General features: G+C 41.1%; 2 protein-coding genes across 5 annotated transcripts; both read left to right on the forward strand.

Moving 5' to 3' along the window:
• The first annotated feature begins 404 nt into the window (after window positions 1-404).
• Window positions 405-11,330, forward strand: LOC132886625 (uncharacterized). 4 transcript variants are annotated; one of them, XM_060921526.1, is made up of 8 exons: window positions 405-537; window positions 4,012-4,148; window positions 5,835-5,954; window positions 6,278-6,296; window positions 6,850-6,882; window positions 7,616-7,663; window positions 8,686-8,791; window positions 8,889-11,330. In XM_060921526.1, exons 1-8 carry the CDS (start codon window positions 501-503, stop codon window positions 8,911-8,913), a joined length of 525 nt encoding a protein of 174 aa, XP_060777509.1. In that variant the 5' UTR covers window positions 405-500; the 3' UTR covers window positions 8,914-11,330. The 4 variants fall into 4 exon arrangements, with proteins under 4 accessions (XP_060777509.1, XP_060777510.1, XP_060777508.1 ...); XM_060921527.1 differs by having other exon boundaries at window positions 8,910-11,330; XM_060921525.1 differs by lacking the exon at window positions 8,686-8,791 and having other exon boundaries at window positions 8,910-11,330.
• Window positions 11,331-19,820: 8,490 nt separating this feature from the next.
• On the forward strand, window positions 19,821-22,238 carry LOC132886231 (E3 SUMO-protein ligase ZBED1-like). Its single transcript, XM_060920795.1, has 2 exons — window positions 19,821-20,676; window positions 21,247-22,238. Exons 1-2 carry the CDS (start codon window positions 19,821-19,823, stop codon window positions 22,236-22,238), a joined length of 1,848 nt encoding a protein of 615 aa, XP_060776778.1.
• The last annotated feature ends 389 nt before the right edge of the window (window positions 22,239-22,627 follow it).

The raw sequence follows: 22,627 nt of genomic DNA on the forward strand, positions 1-22,627 counted from the left end.
GAAAGCAGTTAAAACACGCTCAGAAATCTATGTGTAGTCTTCGCTAGATGACGTCATACAGGCAACTTATTTGCATATTAATTTATTGATAATTTTCATTGATCTACCAAATTACGAATTAGCGTACATGAAGAATAGAATAGAGTTTTATCAGAATAGAAAAGAACAGATTATCATTTATTCCTGAAAGTTTATTTCTTACAGAAATAAGTCTTTATTCACAGCACCACAAACTAAACTTTTAGGCATTAACAAAATATTGTATATTATACTATTACTCGCTTTTTTCCCTTTGTGTTTAACTTAAACACAAAAAGAGCGGTAAGTGATTGGCCGTTGGAAATACTGGTGTTTCGTGATTGGTCGGAAGCGCATGTCAGTCAGTCAGTCCGTGTGAGCGCGAGGAGGATGCGCGAGCCTGCTCATTCATTCCGACGGTATCCTCGCCGCCTGTTGGAGTTGGTTTTCCGCTCGAACCCCGGAGTGAGAGACAGCACAGGATGCCAGAGTTCTCTCAGTGCGCCTGGTGGATGTTCTGTAAGTGTCTGTAAAAACGTTACTTTCCTGTTCTAAACCTCAAACCGTGTTTTATAAAATATATAGATTTAAGCCCTGCCGAAAAGCGGAGCTCCCATCTGTTTCTGGGTTGTAGAATCTTCTTATATAATAGCCAGCGCTTTTGTTTTATATCGAGAATCGCCTAAATAAATAAATGAATAAATAATCAGGCATGACTTCACACTTCACTAGTTGTTGGGTTTCCTGTGGTGGCAGGCACAGGACCGAGTCCATCAGAAAACAACTCGATGGTTTTCTTTATGTATCCTCAGTCTGTGCCTATGGGGCTCCGCTATAATACATGAATCTATACGCAAACTATCTGCGATGGGTTTGTCCTTTCTTGTGGGGATTTTGGGGCGGAATTGGTTTTAAATGGTGGAGTATTTATCATTGATGAACTTATGGAGAGAGAGAGAGAGAATTGTCATGCTGAGACCATCAGGAAATGAAAAACGGGTGAACTTTATTGAGTTCCCTCTGCATGACACCTGGAAAATGTAAAGGCTTTAGGATTTCTTTTCCTTGTGCATTTTTGGACTGACATAGCTGATGTTTCTCTTCTACAGCTATCACGACTGTTTGTTTGTTTTTATGTTTTATTTGAGATGCTACTCTTAGTTTTAGTTTCCCTCCAGGCTGTTAGCTGTAATGTGCATGAGGAAATGAGTATAATGGAATTGTGAGCCTCTCGTTAGAAAGTAACAGCCCAGACCAGAGTAGAGTAGAGTAGAGTAAAGTAGAAGGGAGTTTAAGAGCGTGTGTGTGTGTTTACGAGAGGGAAAGTGGATGGTGCAGTGCATTTTGAATGAGTAATGGTGACTGTGCATGACGTAACAGTGAGTTGAACTTGGTGATCTCCACAGAGATCGGATGATCAGACCTACTGCCACCTGATGAGGCACAACAATACAGATTCTCACTGTAACCAATGCACCTGCAATGTAAATAAAAAAGGGCTTACTAGTGTTAGGGTCGGCACCGACCCGTTTTTAGGTTTAGCATGCATAAAAGTACTACGTAAATTTGTTTATTGCATCAAGACTTTTTGACTTTGTCAGGAACTTCTATTTAAACAAAATAAAATCCAAAAAAATAATTTTACTAAATTATAAAATGCTCTGGTGAAAATTGTGACCTTTGTGTTGTTAGGGTCAATTTCAACCCAGTTAAAATATAAGATTATAAAACAATAATAAATGCCAAAACTGAAATCATAAACACACAAACAGCCTACAGCCTACAGCCAGCTCTTCCTCCAACCACTTGAGCTTCAGTCAGGGGCTTTTCTCTTTGCCTGTTTGACAGAACAAACAAAGACAGACATGTCCAGGCATGTAAGGCCTTGAGTTTAGAGTTGGTGACTTGCAGAGTACACATCTCCAATTTACAGCATGCAACAATGAGAAGAGGACTGAATGTAAGCCAAGCTCTGGATCATATCTTTGCTGATAATGAGGCAGAGGATACAGAGCAGTATAGCGATGGAGATGAGCAGGTCTCTGAGGAGGAAGATGATGTGGCGTATCAACCAGAAGACAAAGACATATCTGATCAGCCTGATGAGGAGGTCACCGGTGCTGAAGCTGCTCCTGCTGAAACATTCAGATCCAAAAGTGGCAACATCTGTTGGAGCTCAGTACCTCCTGACGTACATGGCAGGACAGCTGCTGCAAATGTCATCAAAATGACCCCTGGGATCACAAGGTTTGCTGTGACGAGAGTAAGTGACATCAAGTCATGCTTTGATCTGTTTATGCCATTGTCACTAAAAAAAGTCATAATTGCTATGACAAACCTTGAAGGAAAAAAAGTCCATGGCAACATGTGGAATGACATTGATGAGGAATGCCTGGATGCCTACATTGGTGTTCTTCTCCTTGCTGGAGTGTACAGATCCAGCAATGAGGCCACTGATAGTCTCTGGGACACATCGACAGGCAGGAATATTTTTTGAAAAAAAAAAAGACTTGTTTTTTTTCCCTTTTCTTGAAGTAAATATATATGGGTCGAAATTGACCCGGAACACCATAGATGTTACTATAGTTAATATTAAAATTAAAATCTTTTTTTTTTTGAACATTTAAGAGATGTGATCTAATACCCCTCAGTAATAGTCAGGTAACAGAACAACCTTTTATTTGTTTACATTATTCTCTTGAGGTTCATTTGACCACTTTTTTATATTGAAAACGAGGGGTATGCTGTTAAAAGAAAGGCCCAGGGGGCCACAACAAAAATATTGAAACCAATCTTTTCATGGATAAGGGAGCCTAACAAGGTAACCAAGAGGTAAGAAACAAATTGGATGATAAATAATTGTTTTTAGGGTATTTTATGGCTGATTTAAGACACGGGTCAAAACCGACCCGTTAACATAAGAGATAGTAACAGAAAGCTAACACCAGAGCAAGGTTAAATACCCCTAACACTTAGAAGACATGTCTTGGGTATTTAAAATATTTAGAAGACATGTCTATAGGGTATTTAGTCATGCCTGGAAGAGATGTCTTGTGTCTACTGTTAGATACCGGTGTCTGTATAATAGACACGAGTGTTTTCTTGCATCCTCCTTATACACCCATGTCTTCTTAGAAGACACTGAAATATTATTTAAATATCCTGGTGTTTCATGTCAATACCTTAGACATGTCTTATGTTTTTTTTTTTTTTACAGCGTGGTACTTTCCATTATCTCAAAGGAATGTTTCGTCTATTTATATATTATACATTCCTTTGAGATTACTCGAACTAACCGCCTGGTTAGTACTAGAACAGGAGACTGCCTGGGAGGGACTTTGATTGCCTGAAGGATTGTAGTATTTATTTGTGTATTTATTCATTACTCTGTAAAGCGTGCCTGGGTTGTTGTCCTAACACCTGAATCGGTGCTCCAACTAACTCCTGTGACTCAGTTTGCCAGATAGCTGGTCTCTTTTATCCTCTTTTTATTGACCAACCAAACTGAGTTGATACTTTAAGGAGTATTGAATAAAGTGTGTGTTTTATTTATTATGTTCTCTCTCTGGAAGAAAGAGTTCCACTTTGCTCTGAGAATAACCCAAGGGGTGGTGTAGTCAGCTAATCAGTTCGTGTGTGTGTTTGGGGGGGGGGGGGGGGGTAGAAGAAAATAAAACATAGACTGGAGCAGATGCAAAAAAAAAGAAACCTCAAAAAATGTATCAGCATGTCATAGATACTATTTTTGTTTGATGTTTTATTCAACTGATCTGTCACAGCATATAAAAGGATTTTAGCCAGGATTTTTTTTTTAAATACCTGCAAAACTTGATGCAATTTTTGTTTGTTTGTTTGTTTGTTTGTTTGTTTGTTTGTTTGTTTGTTTGTTTGTCCCATGGTTCAATTTTTCAGTGAGTTGAGTAAAACTGACAAACATAGAGTATGTTTTGTCTTTGGTTATAATAAAGTTATAACTGTTTATTTTTCATACAGTCATCAGTATATTGGTCCCGTTTCTTCTATGTGGGGGAAGAAGTGGCTGCTCTGGCCATCAGCATCCGAATGGTACAGTCACATTTAATCTTGATGAAACTGTCCCTGTGTCTCAGCACGACACCTGGCAGATTAATGTGAGTATATACATCAACTGTTGTCCATTATAACTCCATTTTTTGGTTGCTGTTCTGTTCATATGTTGTTAGTTTAGCTAAATCAGATTATTTTGTGAATAGTTGAGTCTTGGGAAGGGGTAGTGGCTGAATATTTGTTTATCTTTCTTCTTTCATCTCTGATTAGGTTCAGGTCAGTCATGATGTGCCACTTTGCACAAGTCATTTTAAAGATAGACTTCCGTTGCAGTAACAAGAATAAAATTTTGGTAGTCTCTTTTAGTTACTTTTATTTCTGATGCATTATCAAAAAGGGTGGCACGGTGGTGTAGTGGTTAGCACTGTTGCCTCACAGGAAGAAGGTTCTGGGTTCGAGCCCAATGGGCGACAGGGGCCTTTCTGTGTGGAGTTTGCATGTTCTCCCCGTGTGGGTGTGCTCCGGTTTCTCCCATAGTCCAAAGACATGTAGGTTAGGCTAATTAGTGGCTCTAAATTGACCGTGAGTGTGAATGGTTGTTTGTCTGTGTGTGTCAGCCCTGTGATGATCTGGCGACTTGTCCAGGGTGTACCCTGCCTCTCACCCATAGTCATCTGGGACAGGCTCCAGCTTGCTCGCGACCCTGCACAGGATAAGCGGTAACGGATAATGGATGGATGGATAGATGGAAATCACAATTCCACCTTACTTTTGAATAGTTTTACACCAAACTTTGTAGCATCTTTAGTGCTTTTAGGAACAGCATTTTCTTTCATAATTTGTAATTCTTCCTCACTTACGGTGACGAAGCGATTGGCAGCCAATCTGCCAAGTCACTTGCGGTAATTACTGAGAAATAGTCTGAATCTCTCAACCAATCAGCGCGTACGATTTCCTATAATCACCTGCCTATTTATACTAAAACTGTTTTAACAAGATTTATATGAAACGGTCATGAATATATTCTGTAAAATGTGCTCGTAAATAATCCCACATTATTATTTAAAAAGCAAATTAAAAATAAGCACTGGATAAAACCCATCTATCTTATGGAAATAAAGATACAAATTTCACTGTCTTGTGGTCAAGTGTTTGAGATACATTGCCTTGCACTAATGATTGGGTTCCCTGTGGTGATACACGGACATCTCCTGTTGAAAAATATTTCACTCATTCACTCTGCTCACTCGTGAATATGTTCACCACTCAAAGATAAACTTCATATTTTCATGCCGCTGTGTAATATCCAATTATCATACATGTGTAATATATTTCTCGTAAGCATTTTATAACATGATGAATAAAACTGACTAAAGCATCTGTCATTTTTCCTATTTCAATATCTTTGGGGACAGCTTTCTGTTTGATGCTGACCACACCAACTTGTGTGATTTTACATGAATTATGTCATGCTATTTCTATAAGTAATTCCACTGCAAGGGCTTAGTAATAAGAAATAAAATAAGTTGTAAATATGTTTTGACTTTCTCAGGAAAGAAATTAAATGCTGCTGCACTTCAGCTGCTCCAGTTTAGCTGATGTCTCAACACATCTGAATTCACATTAGTATATAATCCCTGTACCACACATTTAGGAAATTACTGAAATTATTAAATGCATACACAACTAAACTACACAAACAACTACAAGGCAGTGAGGTAATGAATACATTTTGGATTTTATATTTTTAATAAATTTTTAATACTGTATGCATATCTGCATATTTTTAGAATGTTGTCCAGGCAGACGAAATGAGCTTCAACACCACCACCATTGAGAGCCGAGGGCTTCGGTATGTCACCTTTAAGAAATGCTATGAAAATGTAACATACTGGAGTGCTGATCCTGGGGTGAGTAATAAAGTTTTATAATCATCATATTTTAGACAGTGTAGGTTCTGACATCCACACAGCACACAGACAAAAGTCAACACTGAGGTTGAGACACATCAGACCACTAACAGTGTTTCCACTCACAGCACAACTTGTGTTTAGTCCTTACTTAGAGTATAAGTCACTTAAGTAAAAGTAGAAGAGCTTATGTCTTTTAGATGAAGTCCTTTGTAATAACATGATAGAAAACAACAGTGACAAGTTAACAAGGTGTGTATTTTCCTAACTGATGTTATTTAATGACTGGATGTGTTTATCTGTCTCTGTTTTTATTTCCACAGAAATCCATCAGCTGCCTATGTAAGTATAATGTTAAAAACATTCAGATATCTTTAAGACAAAGGAGTTATTTACTACACAGTATCACCCAGACAAATGCTTTAAAAATATATCAGAAAGATAAAAGCTACAGTAGCATACAAGTGTGTTTCTCTTTGGCCATCCAACTTTACTGCTCTTTACACTTGCAAGCCGTGCTGTAGCAGGTGAAGGTGCCTAAAGATCATGAAGATTCCAACTTCATATATTTAGCCCCTAAATCAGGTGCAACCTCAATGGATGTTAATTGTGAAGTGTATCACATTAATGTACATCCTTATTTTTATTGTTATATAATTGTTCTATTTATTTTAGTCTTTTTATGGTTATGACTGGTAGAAAATGATTATTTTTTAAATGAGCTGCTGGATATCTGAATTTCCTTTTGGGGCTAAATAAAGTATCCATCCATCCATCCATCCATCCATCCATCCATCCGAGTCAATGGTTATAGAATATCTATCTATCCGAGTCATGGTTATAGAATATCTATCTATCCGAGTCATGGTTATAGAATCATTTTTCTACCTTACAGGCAACTGTTCACCAACTGTAGCACCTATTCAAGGTGAGTATCTTTGTTTTATAGCTTTGGCAATGTGAAAGTCAATTTAAAGAAAAAAATTTGCTCTCCCTGATGATAATTAGATAGTCATGAAAGAGAGATATGCATGATCCTGTTTTAACACTCATTGTGAGTGCGTATTATTCACCTAGGTTCATGTTTAAATGACATTTTCTTTTTATTTGTGCAGCCCTGTGATTTATTAGAAACAGATGTTTGTACAACAGTTAGTTCCAGTCCACTAATTTGATTAGCAGCATTCCAAGAGTGCTGATATTTTACATAACAGCACTGGGACAAGGGTGGCACGGTGGTGTAGTGGTTAGCGCTGTCGCCTCACAGCAAGAAGGTCCTGGGTTCGAGCCCCGGGGCCGGCGAGGGCCTTTCTGTGTGGAGTTTGCATGTTCTCCCCGTGTCCGCGTGGGTTTCCTCCGGGTGCTCCGGTTTCCCCCACAGTCCAAAGACATGCAGGTTAGGTTAACTGGTGACTCTAAATTGACCGTAGGTGTGAGTGTGAATGGTTGTCTGTGTCTATCTGTCAGCCCTGTGATGACCTGGCGACTTGTCCAGGGTGTACCCTGCCTTTCGCCCGTAGTCAGCTGGGATAGGCTCCAGCTTGCCTGCGACCCTGTAGAAGGATAAAGCGGCTAGAGATGATGAGATGAGCACTGGGACATTTCATTGTGTGCTAACACTCCACTTGTCTGTGTCCTGCATGTAAAACTCCACTTCCTAGCTCGAAATGGTGACAACAGTAGTGTTCTGGACGTCATCGGCAGACATGGTAAATGATACTTTTCAGAAATATTACTTTTGACTTAAAATATGAACATTCATCAGATGAAGGTGGAAAGGAAGTAGGGACACCAATTTTACCAGAAGCACATTTAATAGGAATGTACAAATCACTTAGCTAAGCTTACATGCATAAGATATCTAAATCCCAGATATGGCAGCCCTGTCAATAACTGCTGGCAGCTGGTGATTTTTTTTTTTTTTTAATTTATTAATCCGGCGGCACGGTGGTGTAGTGGTTAGCGCTGTCGCCTCACAGCAAGAAGGTCCTGGGTTCGAGCCCCGGGGCCGGCGAGGGCCTTTCTGTGTGGAGTTTGCATGTTCTCCCCGTGTCCGTGTGGGTTTTCTCCGGGTGCTCCGGTTTCCCCCACAGTCCAAAGACATGCAGGTTAGGTTAACTGGTGACTAAAATTGACCATAGGTGTGAATGTGAGTGTGAATGGTTGTCTGTGTCTATGTGTCAGCCCTGTGATGACCTGGCGACTTGTCCAGGGTGTACCCCGCCTTTCGCCCATAGTCAGCTGGGATAGGCTCCAGCTTGCCTGCGACCCTGTAGAAGGATAAAGCGGCTACAGATAATGAGATGAGATGAGATTTATTAATCCCCTTAGATAAATTAGGCTCTGCTTTCATCCATCTAAAGCACTGAACGAAAACACACACACACACACACACACGAGTGAGCAGTGAGCACATGCGCTACAGTGCCCGGGGAGATTTTATATATATATATATATATATATATATATATATATATATATATATATATATATACACAATTTTTTTACAGCACTCTTTGTCTTTGCTTCTGATAATCTGTTTTCATCTTGCCTGACCACTGCCTCTTTTTTTTTAACTCTACTTTTGCATATTGGATTTTGATTGGATATTGGATTTGTCTTATTAAACTCTCTGATGCTTTTACATCCATCTATCGCCTGTATTCCTGACATTGGATAGGGAACTATATTAACCTATTTTTTCTATAACCGGTTTGTTCACTTTTTCCAGATCCACACAGTAACATTCGGATTGGTGTTATTGCTGCGAGTATTCTTTGTGCTGTTGCTCTTTTATGTATAGGTTGTAGATATTGGAAGAGGAAAAGGCATCAAAGGTAAGTTCCTCACATAGCCCTCACTTATTCTTTAAATGCTCAGTTAACTATTCTCTCGAATAGAAATTAGTAAAATTAATATTCTAACATCTGTTAGTGTGCCATATTCTGTGTGCAGATAGCTTCAAAATTGACGTGAATCTAGATGTGACTACAAATAAGCAGAGCAGGACCACGTTGTTTCTATGGCAGAACTGGAGTCAAACAGCATTTGCTGAACTGTCACGTCTGTACCTGCTTGCAATCAAGACTCCACTTCCCAGCATTCACAGCAGCCTTGAAGCATCGCTGCCATGGATGACAATACCATTTTTGTTTACTTATTACTTATTTCTTAATATCTTAGAATAGACCGTTTTTATGTAGCCCCTTTAATAGAATAGGCTGTCTTTATTTAGTGTTTATTTATTTAACACCTTAACTCCAAACTAAATTCCTTGTAGTTTCAACAATTACTTGGCAATAACGCTTTTTCTGATTCTGATCCTCTGCTTCACTGCTCACACCCCCTGATTGCACACACCTGGACTCAATCACCACAGCACACTGCACCGAGCCACTATGAAGTAAATGGCTGATTTTACCAAACCTTTTGATTATTGTGCTGCTTTTCTGGTTTTGTACTTTGCCTTTTTGATATTGCCTCTCATTGCCTGTTTGTGCCTTATCTGACCATTGGCTGGTTTGAATCTGCCTTTTGTCTAATGTTTGGATTTGTCTGCCAGTGTGCTGCCTTAAACTCCCTTCTTTTACATCCATCTGTTGCCTGCCTTTGACACAAACTTGTTTGTAAATGAGTAAAATGACCCAGAAATTGTCATGATCCGCCCCGGACTTCCACTCCGGAGATTTACTGTTTCCCAGTTCAGCGCAATCCGGATCCGGGACAGGACTTCCATCTTGCCGGCATTCACTTCCTGGTCTGCTCTGCTGTGTATAAATAGGCTGTTCTCAGAAGGGGACTTTGCCAGAATGTCTTGTCTGTTTCTTATCACTGTGCCATTTTTTGCTTTGTGATTTTTGCTCTCTGTTTTGCCTAGTCTTCGCCACGGTTTTTTGTACTCACATTTTGTCTTTTTTTTTTCTTGTTTTTTGCACTATGGTTGTTGTCTGAACTATTTTTCATGTTTTTTCATATTAGCACTTTGTCTACCTCATTGTCTGGAATATTTTTGCTATCTTTGTTGACTCTTTTTTTTTTTTGGACTTTAATTAAATCATTTTTTATTCATTGGATTTTCTGGTTTGTGTTCTGCTATTGGATCCTAACTCACCACATCTCGCCACCCTTAACAGAAATAGCTAAGTGGTCACATTCACACTTATGGTCAATTTAGAGCCACCAATTAGCCGAACCTGCACACCTTTGGACTGTGGGGGAAACCGGAGCACCTGGAGGAAACCCACGCGGACATGAGGAGAGCATGCAAACTTCACACACAAAGGCCCTCGTCGGCCGCTGGGCTCAAACATCCATCCATCCATTATCTGTAGCCGCTTATCTTGTCCTGCAGAGTCGCGGGCAAACTGGAGCCTATCCCAGCTGACTATGGGCGAGAGGCGGGGTACACCCTGGACAAGTCATCAGGTCATCATAGGGCTGACACATAGACACAGACGACCATTGACACTCACATTCACACCTACGGTCAATTTAGAGTCACCAATTAGCCTAACCTGCATGCCTTTGGACTGTGGAGGAACCCCACGCGGACATGGGGAGAGCATGCAAACTCCACACAGAAAGACCCTCGTCGGCCGCTGGACTCGAACATATATATAAATAAGTGTTGTAGTCGAGTCACTAAACCTCGACTCCGAGTCCAGTCTTGAGTCCCCAGTGTTAAAGTCCAAGTCATTTATTAAAAAAAAAAATTAGTTGAGTCCAACACTCCAACCGCATCATTTGATTGACCACCTTTAAATATATAATGTGTGTGTAACCAGCAGGCGAAGTCAGTCTTCCCCGTCATTTCCGGTGTGGCAGCTGTCGGCGTTACCTCGGAGTATAAAGGCAGGCATCAGCGTGCTGTATAACCACTGCTACACGTCTGGGCTTTGCTGCTTGCTGTTCAGGCTCTGGTTCGAGACGATGTTTCTGGTGTCACCTTTGTGTTTTTAACATTGGCCAGTGGATATTAACAAGACCGTTTCAACCCATGCAGCTGAACCTGCCACTGGTGCTTTGTTTGTTTTTTAACGTTATTGGAAGTTTTATTTTGTTTGTAACATTTTATTGAGTAACAGCACTAGGTTTTGTTTTAAGTGATTTTATTTGGACCCCCTTCTTTATAGAGGTGTCTACCAGTTGTGTTTTCATAGGTGGCTTTACTTTTATGTTTGTTTTGCTATTTGGTGTGTTTTATTTTAAGTTGATTGCATGTTGAACTATTTTGCTATTTATTTAGTCACCTTATGTGACCTCTGTATTTACCTTTCTGGGTTTAGGATAGCTTTTAAACCACTGTTAACCTAGATGCTGTTTTCCCTCCTTTTAGTTTTGTATTCTTAATCTTAACATTATTTCCCGTTTTTATTTATGGAGGTGAAATTAAACTCAATTTTGTTGTGAACTAAATGAACCATATCTGTTCTTTTGTGAACTTGCCTGTGTGGGAACCCCCTGGCTTTATTTTATGAGTCAGGTTCAATTATAATTTTTTCATTCAAGTGACTATTCCCTGGGTAAAATTCCCAGGGTGGCGTAGTTGGACTTTAGTGTTGTAAAAGCCAAAATCTAGCCAAGGCCCTAATTCAGTTACATATATACATATGTAAATTCGACCTTGTTGGGTACACACAGATTAAAACCTCTGTCTGTGCGTGCACATATAAGGGAGAACATTGCCAGCTTGGCATCATGGAGAACAGTTAAAATAATCCTGACTATGTTTGGGTAACTGAAATGAGTGGGCATGGGGAAAACATTTACTTCGTTCTTTAGTTTATTATTTGCTCATTCTTTCGTGTGAATGTTTTCATTTAATTAAAAAACGAGTGAGTTCGGGAAAACCACGTATAGAGACAAGGTCCGTTGCTGAAGAGTCTAACTCACTCTTTAGCCCTAAAGGGCAACGTTATTGGGAAACCTACCCCAGAATGGCAGGCAAAATAGTAAAATGGTGAAACAGGCAATAGGTCAAGCGAGCCACAAACAGGCTATCGTAGACTCAGCAGAATCAAAGATGAGAAACAGGAAATCAGGGCTCAGGAAACCAAACAAGGAAATAAAGCTCGGTAAGGTGTCAGCAACGCAACTCAACATGGTGCAAGGTGTGTTTTCACAATTGTTATATAGGCATGCTGATTGCACCTCAATCCTGTGCAGATGCGAGTCGTTTATGGGGCACGCATGAGAGTCTGCTTGGTGTGCGCACTGTCTGGAGCGCGCCCAAGAGTCTATCTGATGCAAGCGCCAAGGCACACAGGTGTGACACTCTTGCACGAAATTAGTGTAAAAATTAATGTAGCTATAAATATCTTCTGCCAAATTATTATGGCATGTTACAAAAAATAAAGAAAAAATCCGAGTCCTCGTCTCCAATTGCCAAATCCGAATCGGGGCGGAGCTAAGGGGTGGCCGGGGGCCGTGGCCACCCCGGGGTAAGCCTTGGCCCCGCCCTGGCCACCCCAGGGCCAGACAATAAAACTTATAAAACCGATATGTCCCACGAAATGTTAGTTCCGCCCGCTGGATTTTTGTTCCGCCTATTTGGTTTCTGCAGGGATGAATATTACCGTAGCACACAAACATTTCGCGCGTTCAAGCAGCAGGTGGATGAGCAGGTTGTCATGACGGTGGTGGTATCAGATAGTCATGCTCTAGTCCGACAACGCAACCTACGAACTACGTGAACGTGCATTTAATTTGGGAGGTAAGTTATTCGTCTCTTATACTCTCTTCAAGTTCTCACTTTGTAGACATAGTTACAATTCTGTCCTCAGGCAATTCAGAGTTTCCAGAAATCTCCACTTTGCCTGGAGTTTTCGAAAGTATCCGTTTTCAGTGACTGAAACCTTCGTTTACATGTAAATGCAACCATATAGATAAATATGCATCTTTATAGATATCTGGCTACAGTGGGATTTGTGCTGTGTGCACACAGATAGAAAGCAAAACGGTGGTTTGATTGTACAACTCAAGAGAAAATTACGTCGGCAAGTTAGCTGTCTTTTAGTGTTTGACCGTTCTATCCTGTTTTCAAACCAATGGCTTTCACTGACTTGGCCTAGCGAGTTCTGCTCAAGTGTGTTTAGTATGAACTGAACTTTGAACTCCTTCATGCGCGTGAACTTGCACAATAATTGTGTTCAAAAGACGAGGGAGGACCATGCTTGCAAGTGTAGCGAAGGCCAGGCAATAAATGTAAATTTTGGTAGTCGACTACACCAGTCTGGGAATTATGTTCCCAGACACCATTAACCAGTTACTAAGACATTAACCATGACAAACAAATAGACACACAGGTTCAAACACTCTTAGGCCAGGGAGGTACAGTATGTTCCACACAAAATATTTATTACAACACATGAATAACAACCACTGATAAAAGAAATACAGGTTTTAAAACAACCACGCACCTCACTTAAACATACTCCAGATAACCCAGGACACTGCACATACATAATAGCCATTTAGCCATAGTACCTACTGCTTACTTTAATAAATGGAACTAGGACAGACCAAGCACGCCAGGCTGACAGACAAGAGAAAAGGGCAGAGGCCCAGAAAAGAAACACAAACAAAATCACAGCACACAACTATAGAACAAAACAAAAATCACCCGTTGTGGACACAACAAAGGAAAAAGTGAGAAGGCTCCATCACCTCTAGGTCAGCCGAGGACCCGCCTGGATTGCTACACTCCTGTCCAAAAAGGGGGGGGGGGAAATATTATATATATATATATATATATATATATATATATATATATATATATATATATATATATATATACAAATCAGGCAAATACCTACAGCAGCTACTGGCATTCTAAAAAGTTAAATATACTGAGAGCACAGTAATATGACTTAACTTTCCTCACAGCTAGGGCTGAACATTGTCCCGAAGCGCTCCCACTGGACAGGGGAAAAAAAAAAAAAAAAAACCCAGCTACCTTGGTCACAGGAGACAAAATTAGACGGGTCATACAGATTCACAAGCATACATACACTCTTTCTACATATACTTAATTGGCATCATGCCCACACATACCATACACATCCACGACCAAAAAAAACAACAACCACAGGCACAGCTACATTAGCCCACTCTGTAGTACATTTCACAAACAAAAATAAGCAAAACCAAAAAGAAAACTACAGACACAACAGGCACTTAATTACTACAACTTAGCCACTTTGCACCAAGCCCCCAAGTATGCAGTAGCCTACAGGCTAACAGCAACTGTGAAGCAGCCAAAAGCAAGCCGAACAACCACCATTTGTAAGTGGAAAATCAAACGGGAGACAAAACAACAGCAGCGAAAGCCATGGGAACAGTAGGCGAGCAGCTTCCAGCACATGCAAATCACACAAACAATACTTCCGCTCCACTACAGACCAGGAAGAAAAAAAAAAAAACTCTGAAGCCAATACATGCTCTGACTAAATCAGACTGGCTCCAACTAAATCAGACCAGCACATGAACAGTGCTTCACGCTCCACTACGGACCATGAAGAAAAACTCTGAAGCCAACACGTACGCCGACTAAATCGGACAGGCACATGAACAGTGCTCCAGGCTCCACTAGACCAGAGAGAAAGAAAACAACTTCCGCTAAAAAGCAACCTCCGGAGCCAGTGCGTACTCCTGTTGTAGAGTAACTAATGTAAGCACAGCAGCAACTGAAAGTTAAACAAGGCTGCTCCGCACGCCCTACCGCATCAACCAGGAACTAACGGCCCCCTACCATCACAACACACACCACTTCCTTAAATAGTCCAGAGTGCCCAAAATTAGTTCCTGTGTTAAGACCGAGACTTGACTCCTCCTAGTGGAGGGGAGAAAGAATGTGAATATGCACCCCACTACACAAGCAACGTCCTGTGAAGACTGCTTGTCAGACAGTCACTACGTTTACATGCACATAGAGAGAATCGAATTTCTGCCGTTGCTCGACTGAAATCGAAGTTCAAAATGCCATGTATACACCTTAATTCGGCTGAAATTGAACCGAACTTGATTTCTCGGAATCGAGCTACACGACCTAGTTTATGCGATTTCTGCCGAGCTACTTTGTGCATGTATACCCTATCGAGCTAGTTGTCGAGCTACTTCCGGAAGTGACGAGTGACGAGACCACAAGCGGGAAACACAACAGCCTCGGTCGGCATGACAACAGTAGTAGCGAGCAGCAGAAGAGGTCAGGAGGAACAAACGAAGAAGAGAAAATGGCGATGTAGAGCTCTCTGAAGTGTGGGTGGAGCACAGAGGACGGCAGGACAAAGCTTCTGGTACTAATAGGCTTTTTATTGTCAGACTTTTCAGTTTAACAGCCTACTTTTATTCTTGAGAGAGAAAAACACGCGCGCGCGCTGTGTTCTAGTCCCGGGATGAGCTGTCCCCTCTGCCTCCTTAAATAGGGCACAGTTACTGGGAAGACACAAACACAGGTTAATTACCGTCAGGTGTACCGTCATTCTGCCACTCACCTTCCCTGGCTCCGCCCTCCTGTCACAGACCGGCGCTTGACCACGCCCCCACTGCCACAGGCAAGCAGAAATGTGCACTTCTGGAGCAATGAGGAGACAGAGTTCATGCTCATTCAGCTTAAGGAGTTGAATATATTAAAATTCATGGACGGGAGAAAAACGCGCAGTGGAGAACACGGAACTGATAACTTTGTTTACACTCTTGAATAGCTCTTCTTCATGACAACAACCGGAAGTGTACCAACACGATGGGGCGTGTAGCGCCACCTGTGGCTCGGGTGCACAATGCACCTCACACAATAGCCCGATTTCATTGTGTGCATGTAGGATTGGATTTCTCTGGCACCCTGCTGGGACCTTCAGCTCGATTACCGACAGCAGCTCGATTTGGATGTGCATGTAAATGTAGTCAGTGATTAGCACATTAGGATAGCCGAGCTAGGTAGCACCAGAGCCCGTTGGTAGCACCATCAACCATGTAGGCAGCGTGTCGCGTAGGTTAGAGAGGGGTGTTTTGATGTATGAGCTATCAAGCTAACGTTAGCCTTTATGGCACTATGACATTACCAACGAGTCTAATGTTTAATTTAGGCAAGGTGAAATACATACACAAACAACATGATAAACATTTTCGATAATTAAACTTGCCGCCATGTTTTTTTCTAGTCAAAGTCAAAACAAGATCCCTCCAGGAATTGTGGGATATGTAGGATAGAGCAGAAATCATGCATCGTATGAAGTTGTTATAGTAATTTCCAAGTAATGTCTATCAAACTGCAATTGAAATATTATTGTCAAATAAAACTAAATGAAACCAAAGCAATCCAATTGGAGGTGGACAAATAATAATACATTTTGCATTTATGCATTTAGCAGATGCTTTAACCCAAAGTGACTTACATTTGTCAACTATAAATTGGACCATTCTCCCCTAGAGCAACTTAGGGTGAAGTGCCTTGCCCAAGGGCACAACAGTGGCAGCTGGGATTTGAACCCACAATTTCCAGACTACAAGCATATTAGTCAGGCTCCTTAACCACTATGCTTGACTTGGAATAACTTTGAATTTGAATTTAAACAGTTGAACGGGTTGACTGAAAGTGGTGTAGTCTATCTTTCTCAAAGATTACATATCTGTTTCTGGGAGTATCTGGCTACCTTTAGTCCACAGCGGACATAGTAGCCTAGAAATCTAAATGCAGCAGTAGGCCTACATTCCCCTTTTGCTAAATGTTCATGCAGTAATGTGATTGATGTATTTTGGTGTTTCCTTTACCTGTCAGGCAAAATGAAAAGAAAGATTACACACTACTTCAGCCAGTGTAGTAATAGTAAACAGACATGCAGCGAAGACAGAAGGGACAGTGATGAGGGTGAGCAGGATAAGTTAGACAGCAACAGGATCTCTTCTGGAAATGGATCCCAAGGTACCACACACTGGCACTGCCATCATTGTATGTGTGTAGTTATGCCATGTGTTATGTTGTTATGCTCAATGTAGCTGATGTACCTGTGTCAAAATCACTCAAATTTATCATGGTGATAATTTCAGCTGTTGTGTTTCAGACATTGACCCAGTAACACAATCCACACTCTTCGCAAGGTAAGCAGTATGCCTACCACCATTGTTTACTTTTTGTATTATAATTGTGGTTAAATTGCATGTAACATTGCTAGGATATGATGCTTTATGATACAAACCTGACATCACCAAGTGCAACTATTATTCTAATGTTATGTTGTGTGGTTAAACTGACAGATATCAACAGATTAGACCTGCGCCAACAGCCAGGACCAACCCTGGGTTGAGTGGGCCTCCTGCAGGTATAAATCATATTTGTGCAGTTTATAAATAAATGTATATGGAAATGTTTGGTGACATGGTTCAGATGGCTTATGGTGCATTTTTCTCATTTTAGACATTTCGAGATCAAGAGCAGATCCACCTGTCCAACCCCATCTCCAAGACTTTCCAAGGACAACTTTTGCTAGTAGGCAAAGACATTTCAGTGCTTTGTGGTATGGCCTACACGCATGGATCGAATATTCGCAGTGCTAGGAGTGGTAATCCCCTCAGGTCCGCGTAGAGTCGGTACATAATCAGGTGTAAAGTCCAGCCAAACCATAAAAACCAACACACACACACACACATAAACACGTGATTTCCCTATCACATTTTAACATCCACTCGCCCCTACACTGTAACACTGGCATATAGCTTATTACTTCTGATCACCATTAGTGCCTTAATTATCATCATATACACTACTGATTCTTATTTGTATACATTGTATCACCATTTATATTGAATTATTCCTTGGCTGCTATTTTTGCTATATCTGATCAGTATTAGTTTGCTAATTCATGTCAGCTATTTCAATAAATGATATCTTTGGAATAAACTGTGTCTTGTTTATTGCTATAACACCCACTGAATGCCAACCTCTGCCGAACAAGTATTCTAATTGCCTTCACCCATTTGGTTGTTATATGTATGTTATAGATCGAGAGTAAACATATTGCATTAGAGCTACAATACTCAATAAACTATAGCAGCATCACCACTAAGTTACGTATTTCATCGATTTTAATAGCTTAGCTATAAACTATTAGACACTTGAATTAATGATTAATGAATTTATGAGACTGATTCCTTTTTACATGAGACTGATTTGATAAGCCTATTGCACCTACATGTATATAGATGATATTTGCTTGCATACATAAACTGCATTTATGAATGAGATCGTGAGAGAGCCAATCATGTTGCATGTATTTATTACAAGGTGCATTTCATTTCCTGTTTTTGTCATCTTGCCCGTGATTGGTCGCCATGCATATTGCAAATGGCGGCACTTGTATTTCACTATTAAGCTGTTAGTGAACATTTATTTATTTAATTTTTTAAAACTTTCTGGCAAGAAGGTAGACATAGTGCAAGAGGAAGTTTCTGGAGAGAAGGTAGACACAATACAAGAGGAAGTTTCTGGAGAGAAGGCTGGCACAGTGCAAGAGGAAGTTTCTGGACAGAAGGTTGGCACAGTTCAAGAGGAAGTTTCTGGAGAGAAGGTACACACAGACATACGTAATAGAACATCATCTATCCCCTCTTTAGTCTATCCCTGATCTCATGCTAGTGTTGCAGTTAAGACTACCTAAACCAAAATCAAGTCATGCCCAAGAACAGAGTGTATCAAGAACAAGACAAAACCGAGACTTTGAGAGGTTGAGACCAAGTCAAGGCCAAGACCAAAGCAGGGCAAGACCGAGTCAAGACCAGGATGAGACCAGTGGGTGTAAAGAAGGGTGGGGAGGGGTGATGGCCATTAACAGTAATGAAAATTTTGAATTAGCAATGAGTCACATTATTGGTTGCATTTAAAGCAGGAGGATTTCTATCCAATGACAGTATTGACATTAACAAATAAATCAGACGATGCACAAGCAATTTAATGAAATCCCCAAAGTTGTGGTCTTGACTGTTCTTCCAATAAAATCCAGTCTTCTATGTCTAAGACCGAGACAAGACTGAGTAAAAATGTGGGTGATTCCGAGACAATACTGAGACCTTCAAAAAGAGGTCTTGAGACCATGACTGGTCTCAAGTACTACAATATTCTCATGATAGACAGACTGAAGGGCCACCTGGAATTGGGAAGGGCCAGTACATTTCTAAATCAACTATCCCTTCTGGCCAGTGACAAAATCTGACTTATTTCTGCCTCTGTGTCCATCTGCACTGCTTGCTTTTGGAAGATATGGTACGTGGATTAGAGGTATGATTTCATGAAACAATATTCCCTCAAACACATATTACCATTATAGATAAAAAGTTCTGATATTTATATTTGTGTGTGCTGGTCTCATTGTGATAACAGAAGAAATCATGCTTTGTGCCTTGTAACCCATCTATGGTAGCGAGTACACCATTACCTAGACTTTTGAACTACTGTTTGCCTCTTCATGTGTGCACGTTATATTCTATTCTATACATGTTGCACTACACACAGAAATTAGGCCTGGGCAAAAAATCGATGCGGTTTTAAAATCGAGTGGGCACGTGAAATCGATTAATTTTTTAAGAAACTCGAGTTTTACGGTTTATTTATTTATTTATTTATCCACTGTCTATGTGTCGCTCATGTTTTATAGCCCACGGCGCAGGCATATCATTTTTTACATTCGCCAATGCACTATCCTTTGTCGTTCATGTTTCCAAGACCATGGTGCACGCATGTCATTTTTATATTCACCAATCCACTGTCCCGACATCAATTTCCAGGCCGCAAGCCCGCAGCGCACGCATTTTTACATTCTCCAAAGAACCCTCGAGGCTTTCCGTACACGTCCTGCAGTTTCTCTAGTTCAAACAAACATGGCGAGTGAAGACGATGAGAAAGAGAGGCTCCTGCCCAAAATAGGCACAACTACATCAGTAATCTGGAACTGGTACCGCTTTGCTGAAACAGATGAAAAGCAAACAACACCGCTTTGCAAAGTGTGTCTGAAACCAGTTGTCGTTACCTGCAGCAGCACGACAAATCTGTTTCAACACTTGAAACGAAAACATCCCACCGAATGGGAGAAATGCTGCGTTCTACGGAAAGAAAGCATTCCTAGCCGTACTTCCACTGCTAAGTCAACATCTGCCAAACAATCCACTCTACCGCAAAGCTTTTCAAGCTGTGTCCCGTATGAGAAGAGTGGAGCAAGATGGAAAGCTATTACGGATGCAATTACATACTTCATAGCCACCGACATGCTTCCGATTTATTCAGTAGAGAAGAGGGGGTTTCAGCATATGCTAAAGGTTCTGGATGCTCGGTACAACGTTCCTAGCCGCAAGTACTTTTCGGGTGTTGCGCTTCCTCAACTGTACAATCTTACTCGACAGAAGGTGTTAAGCGAGTTGCAAGGAATTGATTTTTATGCTGCCACTACGGACTTGTGGTCTAGTCGAACCATGCAGCCGTACATGAGCCTTACGGTTCACTACGTCAACGAAAGTTGGAAAATTCGAAGTGTGTGTCTACAAACCTCATACTTCCCGCAGGATCATACAGGCGAAAGCATAGCTCTCGAGTTAAAAGACGCACTCAGCAGCTGGAGCCTTCCCGAGGAGCGACTGACCTGCATCACAACCGACAGCGGCTCCAACGTAATTAAAGCCATGAAAGACAACAACTGGCCTAACCTGAAATGCTTTGGGCATCGACTCCATAATGCCATAGGTATGTTTATGATATAACTTGGTGCATTACAGTAAAAGCTTTCTGGATTATGGTATTTGGATTAATGACTTTTTAGCACACGTCAGGGTGGTTACCACAGCAAAAAAAAAAAACCGTTATGTGGGGTTACTGGATTATGTAGAAAGCATATTCATTCTAACTACTATTGCAAATTAATGTACATGGATATTATATTATCTGGGGTTGTAGTTTGAGCCCCAAAAACGTCTGATTGATCCATTTGTCACCATTTAACATTTAAGTGAGATCCAGTGTTCATTTTGCCAGACTAGAGGAGACAAAAACATGTTAATCAATGAGCCTTTGAGACTTTAAGTAAACTGAATTTTGACTAACAAAAATGACTAAGAACGAGCTTTGACACAAGACTAAGTCTAAATTGAAAAATGGATGACAAAATTAATACTGGTGAGATCTGGTATTATCTGAATCACATTTTAAAGGATCACAGGTTTCTATATGATAAAAGTAGAAGCTTTGTGTGTATTGATGTGCTTTTAAAAATCCTGACTAAATATTGTTTCTCCTTCTTATTCTTCTTTGTTGCAGTGAATGGTGTTAAAGATGATAAAACAGATCGTGCCCTAGGACTGTGCCGAAAGGCAGTTTCTGCCTTTTCGTACAGTTGGAAGAAACGAAGGGACATGGCTGAACTGCAAACTGAGCTTGGCCTTCCTCCTCATCAGCTGATAACAGAGTCCCCAACCAGATGGGGTTCGCGTCAAAAAATGATAGAACGCTTTTTGGAACAAGAGAAGGCCATAACCCGCATACTAGCGGGTGATAAGAAAACACGCCATCTCATTCCAACGTGGCAGGATCTTGAGGTGCTAGAAGCCATAAACAAAGCCATACAGCCCCTCCAAGAATTCACAGATGCGTTATCAGGGGAGTCATATGTGAGTGTGTCCTGTATCAAACCCGTACTACATCTCTTCCGAACCAACCTCCTGCAGGCACAAGAGGGTGACCTACCCCTCATCACTACAATCAAGAGGAACATTCTCAGCTACTTGGAAGACAAGTACAGCGATCCAGAGAATGATGAACTCTTAGACATGGCATCAATGATGGACCCAAGATTCCGCACCACCTACATCACCCCTGGAAAATTGGACAAAATCAAGGAGAGCGCCATAAATGAGCTTGCGGATCTTTGCCTGGATGAGCGCCCTACTGAGCAACCGCTGGAGAAGAGCTCCCCAAAGAAAAAAAATTTAGCTGCTTTCTTCAAGAAAGCAGCGCCTGCTGCTGGGTCACAGTCCTACAAGTCAGAAAAGGACAGAATTGAAGCAGAGCTGACATCCTACTTACTGGGTCCTGAGGTGGACCCTGACACTGACCCACTTGATTGGTGGAAGCGGCATGAGCCCAACTTCAGCAGACTCAGTCGCCTGGCCAGAAAATATCTCGCCATTCCAGCAACTAGCGCTCCGTCGGAGAGAGTTTTTAGTGTGGGTGGGGGTATAGTTACCTGCAACCGAGCTTGTCTGAAGCCTGATGTTGTGGATAGGCTCATTTTTCTTGCGAAAAATGTTTAAAAAGAATGTCTGCACTAGCTTTTGAAATTTTTGCAACAAGAGGAAGGATTCACTACAGTATCCATACACACAGTATGCTTGCCCGCTCTCTCTCTCTCTCTCATACACGCACATCTCTCATACACACACTCACACACACACAATTCTCTCTCTCTCTCTCTCTCTCTCTCATGCACACACATACACACAGAGGCAGAGTCCCCCCCCCCACACAATTCTCTCTCTCATGCACACATACACACAGAGGCAGAGTTCTCTCTCTCCCTCCCTCCCACACACACACGTGCACTTTCACACACATACAGTTCATCAAGAGTATTTTTTTGTTTTCAATTAAGATGTTAATGGAATGTTTGAAGCCTGCTGTTGCTGCTAGGCTCCTTTTCCTC

The sequence above is a fragment of the Neoarius graeffei genome, chromosome 5, assembly GCF_027579695.1.
Source record: "Neoarius graeffei isolate fNeoGra1 chromosome 5, fNeoGra1.pri, whole genome shotgun sequence".
NCBI classification, from domain to species: Eukaryota; Metazoa; Chordata; class Actinopteri; order Siluriformes; family Ariidae; genus Neoarius; species Neoarius graeffei.